Source organism: Echinococcus granulosus (assembly GCF_000524195.1).
Source record: "Echinococcus granulosus chromosome Unknown EG_S00018, whole genome shotgun sequence".
NCBI lineage: Eukaryota > Metazoa > Platyhelminthes > Cestoda > Cyclophyllidea > Taeniidae > Echinococcus > Echinococcus granulosus.
The window spans coordinates 795364-807645 of record NW_020170398.1 but is presented as its reverse complement, the minus strand read 5'-3'; the positions used below and the strand labels follow the sequence as shown (position 1 = coordinate 807645).

General features: G+C 48.5%; 2 protein-coding genes across 2 annotated transcripts in view; one reads left to right on the top strand and one right to left on the bottom strand. All coding sequences in view use genetic code 11, as the record gives it.

Moving 5' to 3' along the window:
- The window catches only part of EGR_03501 (Rap guanine nucleotide exchange factor 2), a gene marked incomplete at both ends in the record, with an annotated part of 23116 nt that extends 15943 nt beyond the window's left edge, over positions 1–7173 (top strand). The window contains 11 exons of the mRNA XM_024492750.1: positions 899–1028; positions 1475–1583; positions 1874–2320; positions 2682–2864; positions 2941–3258; positions 4137–4280; positions 4872–5108; positions 5340–5589; positions 5693–6933; positions 7010–7076; positions 7154–7173. Coding sequence (XP_024352883.1) covers positions 899–1028; positions 1475–1583; positions 1874–2320; positions 2682–2864; positions 2941–3258; positions 4137–4280; positions 4872–5108; positions 5340–5589; positions 5693–6933; positions 7010–7076; positions 7154–7173 — 3146 coding nt within the window. The remainder of the gene's footprint in view (positions 1–898; positions 1029–1474; positions 1584–1873; positions 2321–2681; positions 2865–2940; positions 3259–4136; positions 4281–4871; positions 5109–5339; positions 5590–5692; positions 6934–7009; positions 7077–7153) is intronic.
- Positions 7174–7664: 491 nt separating this feature from the next.
- Positions 7665–12282, bottom strand: part of EGR_03500 (Activating signal cointegrator 1 complex subunit) — a gene marked incomplete at both ends in the record, with an annotated part of 20732 nt that continues 16114 nt past the window's right edge. Inside the window, 12 exons of the mRNA XM_024492749.1 lie at positions 7665–8003; positions 8071–8259; positions 8621–9136; positions 9206–9476; positions 9545–9803; positions 10202–10322; positions 10427–10564; positions 10616–10785; positions 11291–11564; positions 11678–11870; positions 12054–12139; positions 12179–12277. Coding sequence (XP_024352882.1) covers positions 7665–8003; positions 8071–8259; positions 8621–9136; positions 9206–9476; positions 9545–9803; positions 10202–10322; positions 10427–10564; positions 10616–10785; positions 11291–11564; positions 11678–11870; positions 12054–12139; positions 12179–12277 — 2655 coding nt within the window. The remainder of the gene's footprint in view (positions 8004–8070; positions 8260–8620; positions 9137–9205; positions 9477–9544; positions 9804–10201; positions 10323–10426; positions 10565–10615; positions 10786–11290; positions 11565–11677; positions 11871–12053; positions 12140–12178; positions 12278–12282) is intronic.

Here is a 12282-nt window from a genome sequence, read left to right as displayed (position 1 = left end):
CCAACAGACTTGAACCATCTTGCTCCTTGGGCTTTAGTGTCGAATCCGCGAGCCTTCATTGCTTTGACGTTCACTCTGATTACAAAATAAATTGGTGCATCCATGCTGTGCTCCTTTTCAAAACTCTTCTTCCACAATTAACCCTTCTGTGAGGCTTAAAATCCGAGAATAGCCTTCTTGACACTCGATGTGTACAGACTTCACCAAACTGCAAATTTTTTTCCGTTAGAAAGATTCGTCTCATTGGCATTCACTGGACCGTCTGCTGTTATGATGGGATAGGAATCACCATGGTGGCGAAATACAGACTTGCGTCATTGTTTTACCGCTGAACGGCTGCGCATCCAGTTGTCATGCAGCGCTGTTCTTAAATTACTTATCCGCAGATCCGAGTTTTACGCCTCTGTTCAAGGGCCACCTTCGCTTATCACCGCCTCCTTTTTTGAATGGGCTGGAGTGCTTTGCGCCCGAGATGTGGGCCAGTAATTGCGGGCATTTATAAGCAGTCGTATTTACATTGAAACGGTTTAACTGGAATGCATGCTGTACAGTCCCTATCGGTGTGTTCACTGGCTCCTACTTTGTTACCTCTGTCGCAGTATTACTTTTTTCTTTCATTCCAGAAATAAACATCATTTTGCTACAGCTTTTGGCTAAAATACTCCTTTCGGAAGTGCAATTGCCATGTGGATGTGCGTTTATGCGATGGCAGTGCGTCCGCCGCATCGGATGTCATATACGCTCTGTGCTTTAAATAACCTCTCACACATTTGGCCGGAATTGCCTTTCGCGTTCTGTCTCTTTGGTCACCTCCAAGTGACCAATCACAATGTCCCCTCCTGCCAAATTGAGTACTAATGCCTCCCTCTCTTTCTTCCTCCCTTTCCCCTCCATACAGAGTTCTACGAGCTCATGTCCAATGTGGGCGAACTGAACTCCCGATTGACCTCCAAAAATCGAGCCACTGTCATCTCCACCAGGGATGATCACTTCAACGCATTCGAGGTGGCCTCCATTCAGGAGGGCCTGTAAGTTTCTTGCCTTCTTTGCTCCCCCATTTCATTTGTGTCCTCTCCTCTCTTGTCGAATCCACGCCTTTCATACACCTACACACCGCATGTGTTTGTGTGTGTGTGTGTGTGTGTGCAAAAGTAGGAGTACCCTCAACCAATCAACTGTGCGCCAAAGGCATGTGTGCTGACGAATCGAAAACTTCTTCCGCTTGCTTTTTTTATGTATTTTTGTGTGTATGCGTTTTTAAGTCGGATCGGTGGTTTGACGACTAATTCACTAATGCTGATAATAGGCAGGTTTGACCCTAATGCTGGATTAATTAGGCGGGATCATCAAATTGACTTTATTTGTAATGACCTCAAAATGACCTAGAGGAAGATTTGGTGTACTTTGGACTTACTTGGTCTTAGAACAGATGGTTAGGTGGTAAACCACTGATGATTGTGTCCTTTTCTTTTAGGAGCCTTATCAACGCTTCTTCTCGAGCTGCTGGAATACCCTCCTCTTCCATTGACAACTGGGTGGAACGACAGCAACAACAAAAATGTCAACGTCTTCCTGGTGAACAGGTTTGTCTAGTAACTAACTCTCAATTGTCATTGGTGAATTTGCTGGCTTGTCTACTTTCAATATAGCCTCCTAGGGCAGCGAGGTCTAGAGGTATCTTCATCACTCCATATGCAGTAGGACTGATAGGCTGGAAACGCAGACCAGGTTCATGAAGGTGTGGGCAACTGGCGTAGAGGTTGTAAAACGCTGGTTTCAACGTCTAAATGATAAAGTATACTACTGAAACAACTAACTCCACGTCACAACACCTTCTTCATAATGACCTTGCGCTGCCGTCCCTTCTGTTTAGTCGCACCTCGTTCGGGGTGCGGTTTCGCTCCGTTACCCGCCTGGCGCCCCACACCCGCGGTCTCCTCTTCCCCCCGTTAGACCATCTGCTACCGCCGAAACGTCTCTTCTTCCCTCCACTTCCTTTGATCCCTCTTCCTCCTCGGGACTCACTCGCTCCTCCTCGCAGCCAGATTTAACCATCACTGGGGCTGGCGGCAGGAGTAGAGGCGACCAGCCACAGGGTGCGTGGTGGGGTGGGGCCTCCTCCGCATCGGCAGGAATGGGTGAGGCCGGAGGAATGTCGGTGATCCGTGTGTGGCGCTCGCTGGGCGCGGAAGCGAAGGACCAGGTGAGCAAGCTAGTGCCTCTCCACCCGCGCACCATCGCACGTACCGCTGTCCGTCTCGCTGCCCAGGAGTTTAGCATCGATGTCGACGATGTTGCCGCGGAGTTCTGTCTCTGTCTAGTGAGTTTGTCACCTGTCTTTTTCCGTCCCGTTCCTTTTTTTCCGCTATCGTAACAGTAGGATGTCTGTCGAGTCGGCCATCCTTTTTCTCCTCCTCCTGCCTTCGACTGTCCTTCTTTTCTAACCTTTAATAGTCTTCTGTTGGGTTTTAGGTCCGTCCAATTGAGAATTCTTTTTATTTAACGCCACTGAAGGACTTTTCCTATTCATTCTACTATTTACCGTTGCACATTTCTTTTCATTTTCTCTCTTCCTCACCTCACTTGGATATCCTGTGGCGTGTTTATTCCTTTTCTCCTTCCTCCCTTTGAGCACATTGAGATGTTTGATTTGTTATTTGAGACTGTTCAAACCTTTCAAGGTCACTGTGGACGAGGGACCGATCATGAAACAGAGTCGAATCGCAGACAACATGGACGATTTGGCCAATCGAATCGCATTGAACTCGCGTTACTACCTCAAACCTAACCGCGTGTCCGATGTTCTCATCACCGACGAGGTGGCCAAAGTCATCTATCAGGAGAGCCGCGTCTCCCTCACCCAAGTATCCGCATACGCTCACGCATATCTTGCCATTTTCATAAATCCAGCACCCACTAACACTTCGGTTTCACTGACAGCTATCACCGGAGGAGGTTGCCATCCAACTGACCTTGGATGACTTCTCTATTTTCCGTTCCATCGAAGCTGCGGAATTCGTCGACAAGGTGTTCGGTCTCACCCCTCCAGCCTCTTCTGCTCTTGATGGCTGTAGCAATAGCAGTAACAACGAGAACATCGACAACGACGGTGGAGGTGGAGGCGGATTCGCAACGGGTTGTGGAAATCTGGACGCCTTCGCAGACGTGGTCAATAAAGAGGCCTACTGGGTGCCCTCTGAGCTGTGCGCTGAGACCAGTCTCCCCAAACGTGTCGATATGCTCAAGAGATTCATCAAGGTGGGTGAAAATTGCTTTACTAGTAGCCAAATCAAAGACAGAGCTTTGCATCACTGTGCTGTCACCAATTTCAATATTGGTGGTGCAATTGGCATTGTCCTTGTGATTGCTGTCTTTTAGTGCGCTTTGCAGATCTGAGGATTGAAGCACTCAAGTGCTAGTAAAATGCGGTTGTCTTCAGACGAAGAGTACCCTACCTCTATTTTGATCTTAAGGTCAACCAATCTTTTTGTGCTAAGAGGTGGTGCAACTGATTATCGTAAATTGGTCAAGGTTTCATGTCACATATATGTGACGCTGGTAGCAAGGGTTAAAAACCTACTTTATTTGTGCAATCGATACACACTACGGAAAAAGCTGATAACCAAAAAGGAAAATGTGCATTTTCTGAGAATATCCACAGTACTTCACAACGAAGACTGGCAGCGGACGTTTCGATGACCACTTGACTTTCAGTCTTGTCTATTAACAAAAATGGTATTGGGTTGTTTGGAGAACTGGATGGTCTATGTGCCAAATGTCTCCTTCCCGTGTGACCCACCATCCGTCAATCATTGTTTCATCTCCCATTTGTCCGCAAATTCGCCTATTTTCAGTAATGTGGAAACCGGGTCTGTAGCACTCGAGCCACTTGTGTGAGTACCGGTGGGATTTCCTCTTTGATACACTGTGCGCTTTACATCCATTGATCTGTTGAATCACTACCATAATGTATGCAGCTACTTATTAGCAGTAACGGTCTCTTTTTCGTGATGTGCCCCTATATGCTAATCATCTCTTGGTGTGATGCCTTGGGCAAGTGATGGCAGTCCAATTAGCTACCCAAGCCGATAGCAGACAGGGTGTACGCACTCTCCTTTGCATTTTTTCGACTGTAGATAGCGAAGTTGTGCAGAGATCTGCGAAATTTCAACACCATGTTCTGCATCCTCGTGGGATTGCACATGTCGCCGGTGGAACGTCTGCGGCAGACCTGGGAGCGCCTTCCCAATAAATACGTCAAGATGAGTCGCGACCTCGCTGTACGTCTCTTCCTCTGCCTGTCTGTCTGTTATCTGTCAAGCCGTCCATCAAATTCATCTCTGTTTTTTCTTTTACATTTGCGGTTGCTACTAGCCTTCGCCTTCATCTTTGCCCTTGCCTTTGACATTGGACTAACTCACTTTCTTCCCCCTCATTCAGAAGGTTGTAGCACACGCAGTCATACAGTAAGAATGAAGCTGATTGACCTGCAATTTGTCACTTGCAGCGTCTTAGTAAAGCTCTAGGCCAGCTTTGTTTAAAACGGGAGTGAAAAGGGGTTGTGGATATTCCCATGTCTACCTGACTGCCTGCCCGTCTGTTCCCATAAGGAAAAATGCGTAGAAGGAGGCTCGCAAGCTACGACCAGCATCCTCTACTCCTCTTTATCTGCCTATATTTTACCTTTGATTTCTCTTTCTCCATCAGTGCGTCTACGTATCTCAATTACCCAACCTAGCAACCAAATTAACATTCATTTTAGCCTCTGCATCCCTCCATCCCTCCATCGAGCCATTAGTCCATCTATCCGTCCGCTTAACTGTCTCTGTCCGTCTGTCTGCCGGCCTATTTACGTATTTACTCCACTGCAGTTGGTGTTGGACCCCTCACGAAACTTCGCGCACTACCGCAACCTCCTCACCTCGCCGCCGCAGTCGCCGCAAACGGGGGCGCAGTGTCTCCCTCTCGTGCCCTATCTACCACTGGTGTTGAAAGACCTAACCTTCATTCACCTAGGCAACCCCTCACGCAGCCCCGCCACCTCCGCCTCCTCGTCTGCCTGCCCTCAACTCATCAACTTCGCCAAGCTGCGCATGTTCGCCAAGGAGGTCAGTGAAAGTTGGCTGACTCTTTGCCAATCATTAAATTGTCAGGCAGATTAATTTAGCAGATTTAAGGGCTTTGTTACTGCCACTAGGATTTGATTAAATAATTTTTATTTTTACTCAAATTTTACTAATTCGATGGTTGTAGTGGGGTCTCATGGATAGTACTGGATATTACTAGCTAAGACCATCATCTCGATGGCTTTCGTGGTTGAATTTTCGTTTGTTTGCTAGATTCGCTCCCTCCGTCGAATGTGTGACATCGAGTACGATCTCCCATTGGCCCAACGCCTCCTCCAATCAGGCGGCACCTCGAATAAATTCTCTTTTCTATTGGCTCCTGGAGGTGGCAGCGGCAATGCCACCACGATTGATATTTCAGCACCACAACAGCAGCACCAACAACCATCTCTACCAACCTCCTCTGCTTCCAACATTTCCACTGCTTCCGCGTCCTCCGCCACTGATTCTGTAAACAATCAAGGTTAGTCAAATATCTATATGCAACTCAATTTGAGTCAGGCTAACTTATTGCAATATAAGTAACCTTAATGTTTTTTTTTAAAAAAACTCTGTTTTTCCGTCAGGCTCACATATACAACCAAAAAAGTCCAGTGATGGAGGCGGTGTTGTCTCGTTGATGAGTGGTGCCACCTCCCTTCTCCTCTCCACCGCCTCCGGTGCTGGCTCTTCACCAACTCGGGTGACAGTACCCAATCTGGGAGGTGTTGCTTGGGGTGGGATGAAAAAAGCCAAAGTGAAGGCAATGTATGCGGCGTGGCAGATGCGCTTGCGAGTGCGCACCTACATGGCGGGTTTACGAGTAACTGAGGACCTGGATCGGTTGGCGCAGCTTTCGCATCGGGCGGAATCCGGTGGCGCCACTTCTAAGGAGGCCACTCCCACCCCTACACCTGCTCCCGCACCGCCTCAGCATCCACTACCGCCATCGGTAGCGGTGGTGGGTGGAAAATCAGCTTTCGTGGCTGAATCTCCTCCTTCGAAATCTCAACTGCCACCGACACCACCACAAGTAACCGTCATTTCCACAGCTGCCGCCATGGTACCCACATCCAGTGCGACCGCCACTATCTCTTCTCACCGCTCCATCTTCGGTAACCAGTCGATCGAGGATGCTCGAAAGCTCATTGCTCTACAGGAGCGAACCTCGCGTCGCCGCATGCGAATGTGTGCGGTCCCAACATACCCACAGCAACAGCACTATCACCATTACCACCAACAGCTGTTGCATCCTCAGCAATATTGCCACTACGGCGTGCGCTATCAACACTACCTGTCCAACGGTGTGCCCGCTTATGTAGTGGGAGATCAGAGGACGGGTCAGAGGGGTCGATACCTTCCTCCCCCCACCACCAATGTCTATCACCTCCAACTCCACCAGCAGCACCAGCAATACCGCCAGCAACAGCAGCAGCAGCAAACGTCAGCGATGGCTGCAGCACAATGGGTGGCACGACAACAACAGATGGCATTGCCAAGTCAGCAGCGGAGCAGATTCCATTCTCCACCACCACCACCACCACCTCCACCGCCTCCTCCTGCGCCACCACCACTGCCACCTCAACACTCGATGCCGCCGAAACAACCACCAGCGTATGATTATGCTATGATGTTGAAGATGCAGCAGCAGCAGCAACAACAGCAGCAGCAGATGCGAAATGTTGGGGGTTTCGTGCGAAGATCGAGCGAACCGCCTCCACGGGGTGGTGTGGGAGGACCACCAAGAGTCACCTCACCGGCTTTGGTTCATCGACACCCTTCGCCCCAAGGCGCTATGCAAAGACCACCGCTTCCCTCCTACCACGAGGTGACTTCTGCCACATTTGCTTCTCTACCCAAGTCGGCTTTTAATTTGTCCACTTTTGTGTATCTTAATCTTCCAGGTTGTGGCGATGAAGCAGCACCAACAGCATTTGGGCGCTAGTGTTCAGCCTCTTACACGTGGACAAGGTTCCTGACACTTTTTGAACCCTGGTGACCTTTATGCTGATTTCAGCATAACTAACGCTTATCTTTTCCTCCTTTAGATGGTCGACCAGTGCGATGAAACGACCAGAACGCTAATTGCCATTTCTTTGTACATAAATGCGAGTGTGGATTAGCCGATTTGACCCTACGTGCGCTCTCTTTGCTCCCCTCTTCTCCCTCCCCTCTCCTGCCCTAAGAAACGTGAACTTCCTTCATGGTTGCTTTTGGATGCGCGTTATCTATGCCAATGCCACTATGCCCTAGTCCTTAGAATTATTATCTTCTTGTATTTAATAAACATGTTTTATGATGGTCTTAATCAGATTTTGAATAGAAAGGTTAAAAAGGGTACACTACCAAATAGCTTTGAACGGTAGACAGAAAAAAAAAACAGCTTTATCTTGGCGGTATTAATGCCAAAAGCACTAGTTACCATGCTATTTCACTTTTCTTTGTACGGTTGTCACATTCCCAGCCCACTGAAGAGGCCGGTCCAGTGGAAAAGAAAGTAGGTTATTCATTAAAAAAATCACTCAGTTAGTATACACAGAGAGGTGGCAATCATGAATGCTACACTTCATCCTCATAGTCCTCCACACCGCCGGCTTGGTCCCCCTCGCCTTCCAAGGGAGGGAGAAGGCGGAGACAGAAGGAAAGTTGTTGGTCCATGGACAAAAAGGTGTCGGACATAAGATAGAGCGACAGCTCGTGTAAGCCCTCAGCAGTGGTCGTCGTGTCGTCGAAGCGGAAAGACAGAGAAACCACATTAGCGTGGGAGGGGCTCTTCCTGAAGGTCGTTTTCTTCATGCCCAGCAGAAGACCACCCTCGTCCACCCCCGTTCCCATCGGCTCGCCCAACGCCACAACCCAACCAGGCGGCCGTGATTGACGTACCCCATGATCTCGAGGCTGAAACAGAAGTAGTGCTGCTGCTTGAAATGTGTAAGTGAAAAGGTTACTTCGAATTGGTGCCCACCATTAGCGAGGGAGTATTTTCGTAGTTGAGGGTCACGATAAGTGCATAGTCGGTATCGGGGTGCACGTCGAGCGGATGTTGTCTGGCTTCCTCTGGGGAGACGTCGAGTCCGATAATGGACACCTTTTCTTCACTCGGACCCCCTGCTAGGGATATTTGGAGTGATACGATTGGTAAGCACAAAAGAGTCTGTGGGGAGAGAAAGGCTGAAGGTCAGATTTACTGAAAAGAAGGGAGGACTACTGGCGTCAATAGCACTAAAAATAATGTGATGAAGAATTTTAGTGTAAGAAATATCTCATTTCGCTTAACTAAATCGCTTAATTAAAATTGGCATTCTTCGAACATTTTGTAGCCGCAAAATCACGAGCTGAAGGCCTATTCGTGCTGGCACAGATGATATCCATGGTGAATTTGATACAGCCAGAGGCATTAAAAAGCTGTGCAACAACGATTGAAGTAGCCAAGATTAAACTGGCGTGAATATCCTAGCAGCACTTGGTAACTCGTAATTTTGTCTCCGAACTGCTACACATTATCACCACCTCACCCTCCTGATCTGTTCGACGATTTCGGGAGCTAGGCGGTCCCCTATGACATCTCGCAGTCCGGGGAATCGAGGCGCAGCACCAGCCACTTTCAACAACTGAGGCAACGTTTCCACGTAAGCATCTTCGCTTAGGTGAAAAGCCGCGAGATGGGAGGAGTCAAGTGAGGCGGAGAGTTGCAGCAGCGGCGAGTCGGAGAGCCAAAGCGCGCGTCCAATCATCTGCCCGAGGAGGACGCATCGCAGTGCCGCCGCCAGATGCCCACCAAGTGCGGCGCAGTCAAGCAGCGCAGCAAGCAGTCGCGGCGTCTGTTCCAGTAGCGACGCCGTGTCTGTTATGTAGTCCGCCACCGGCAGCCCCAACGTCTTCCGCGAGAGGTGGGCTTGCAATAGAAGGTGTGCTTTCGCGTGCCCCGACTCCGGCGGCTCCCGCAATCGCAGCGGCATTTCGCCTGCCAAAGTTGCGTTCACCTCGTCCTCACTATGGCGCACCGGAATGTCCGCAAACTCTTCACTCATCTAGACGAAATAAATTCCACTTATTCCATTTTGACGGACATTATTTCACACCGAGGCAAGTAGACACACCGAGAGGATGTAAATGAGATCCTCAATGCTGGTGGTGGCTGAAAGACTCTCCGCGAACAGGCGGATGGTTTTGTGGGAAATGTAGTAGAAGGACGCGAGTCGACCCATTGCAGTGGAGTAGAGAGGGATGATATTCGTATTCATCTCGTCAAATTCAGGTTCACCCACCTCAACACAACCAGCATCCATCAATTGCTCTACCGCGGAGGACACGACCGCAGAAAGGAAGGCACTCACACCCGCTGCACTCGTGTCCTCCAGATGGTAGTAGCTGTATAAAAACGCCCAGTTAGACTTAAACAATGGTGGATTAGTGAAAATGATGTTGAAAAAGCGAACTTGGGATTCATGAGAAGGCGACGGAAATAGAATGTCCACGTGATGCATTCAACGGCTGCCTGCATGGAAGCGACGCTGCCAGAGGCGACCTCGGCATTCAGGTAGTCGGGCAGGATGCGAGGAAGGCAGCTCTCCACAGGAAAGGGTTCGTAGAGGAAACGCTTGTAGAAGGCCTTCTTGATGTCCTGCACCATCACCACCGCCTTGCCCTCAGTGTCGAATTGCGGACGTCCAGCACGACCCATCATCTGCAGCACATCTGCGAGGCCAAAGGCAACTTTTCACCGATGTGTAAGCAAGCAGTTGGCCGTTGTCAAGCAAATAGCACCAACACTTGAGTTTACACGTCATCATTATCACCACTAAATACGTATGAGGCTTGCGACTGAATGGCTACTCCCACATACAAAAAAGCATTTTTATCAACGAATGAACTCATCCACAGACAACCATGGGCCTATTTCCAGTCCACTGATGTGAACGACCAACGAACCCACATTCATAACGATGCAGACGTTAATAACTGAAATTAATCGATGGTGACCAAAGAAAAGTGTCGTCGGAGAAACAGCAGTAGAATATAAACTTTGGCACTAGTCACGTAAATGTATACAAACACAGGATTGAAAAAGGGAAACATGAATACATTTAATATACCAGTGATGGGGTAGTCGACATATCGCTTCGTTTTTCCATCGAAATATTCCGTTCCCTTGACAATCACCAGGTGAGCGGGAAAATTGACACCCCATGCCAGTGTAGACGTGGCAATCAGCACCTTTAGAATGGGAAAAATTGGGAACCGATTATAGTGAGTGCCGACGTATCAAGTGAGTCCAGTGTGGAAAGTTGGAATACGTTTTGTAAAAAAAGAAAATCTACCTGAATTTTTTGATTGACAAAGAGCTCTTCCACAATCCGCCTATCGTTTTCACGCAGGCCGGCGTGATGAATACCGATGCCGTAGGGGAGGGTTATTTGAAGGTTTTGGTCTCTCATCGTCGATGCCAAGGCCTCCATCTAACACAGTGAATAAAAGAAAGTCGATTGAGTGGATGTTTGATTGGTCACCGACCCAGGCAAAGAGCAAAGACCTGCCTCGTCAACATCCATGTGAAGCCATCGACGCGGCAAAAAGTCCGATGAGGCGTGGCTGATCAAATCGAACGCCGTCCGTCTTGTCTGCCGCCGACTCGCCACGAAAACCAACACCGGCTTCTCTGCCGAGTGACTTTGAATTGCTGTTAGGTTAAATAAATAAATAATACTTTAGTTCCACCAGTAGTGATGCTTCCATCGCAAATAATTGACACGTCTGATTAGCCGAAGTTGCAAAATAATTTCTACTCCCAAAACCCTGCCACTACTTGTCGCCCACTTTTTCGCCGTTTCCTCCCCCTCTCCGAAACTCTCAACTTTTTTCTACCCCTCCTTGGATCACCTTCGCCTCCATCACTGAATGGTATGCTAACAACCACCACTGCATTCCTATTGTTGCTACTACTAATACTTTCCCCCTCAGCCGTCTCCTTGCCTTCAGTCTCCTTGAAATCCTTGCATACTTGGAACCATGATAAACGCAATAAATTAAATAAATGCGGCTTCCCAAATAACTTGTTTGCTATGCATTCCGATTCTAAGCTAATGGGACTGAATTGCTGCTGCTGAATCAGACAAAGGAATTGCAACAACAAACACCACACATTGATGTCATGTGGCTAAATCAGAATAATCAAAAAGTCATACCTTGGAAGATGGGTTTGTTCATCAGAGCCATGCGGGGGCAGTAATGACGACCAGGAAAAGCCTGAATGTGAACTTCTAGAGGCACCGGACGGACGGAAGGCCGGAAGTTGAAAAGGCCGCGTCCACTGCAGCCGCTCTCCACACCGAGCGGAGTGAGGGGCACCCGTAGCCACACCGCCATGTCTACCGCATTAGCAAGCGCAGTCGATAGACCCACGATGCGAACTCGTGTGTTCAACTGATTTGCGATGAAGTTGGCTCGCGATACAATCGCCTGAAAAAAGGAAGCAAACAATCTGAAAGCTTGGGAAGGAGGAGTCTTGACAATCAGAAATTACACACTTTTCGAACAGACTAATGGAGTTAAAAATAAGCGAGCGAACTCACTTCTATAACGGGACCACGATCCTCCCCAACCATGTGGATCTCATCGATCACGATGAGAGCAATCTGACGGACGTAGTTGCGCTGTCGCCAACTTCGTGAAACACCATCCCACTTCTCCGGTGTTGACACAATTACATCCGCATTTCGTAGGAGACTGGCATCTGGACTCACATCGCCCGTCAGCTCAACCACGCTGCAGATATTGAAATATTGCCACATACAAACTGCCAGCAAAAATACCCTTACAAATAGGATTTAGCCCCTTTCTAATTACTGATCTATCAGTGATATTAACCGAGCAATTTGCGACTCAAGTTTTACCTCCCATTAAAGAAATATGAAACAAATTGACAAGGACTAAATGGTACCGACTCACCGCTTTCCGAGTTTTTTGCCAATCTGAACGGACCAATCGTCCACCCGTTCTCGCACAAGCGCTTTCAACGGGGCAATGTAGACACACTAGCAAAAAGGAATAACTTGATAAATGAAAGCAATTACCTTTTTCTCTGGAGTTGTATTAAAAACACGGAACATTGCGAGTTCGGCCATCGCCGTTTTTCCTGAACCCGTCGGTGCCCCCAGTAACACGTTGACATCCTGAT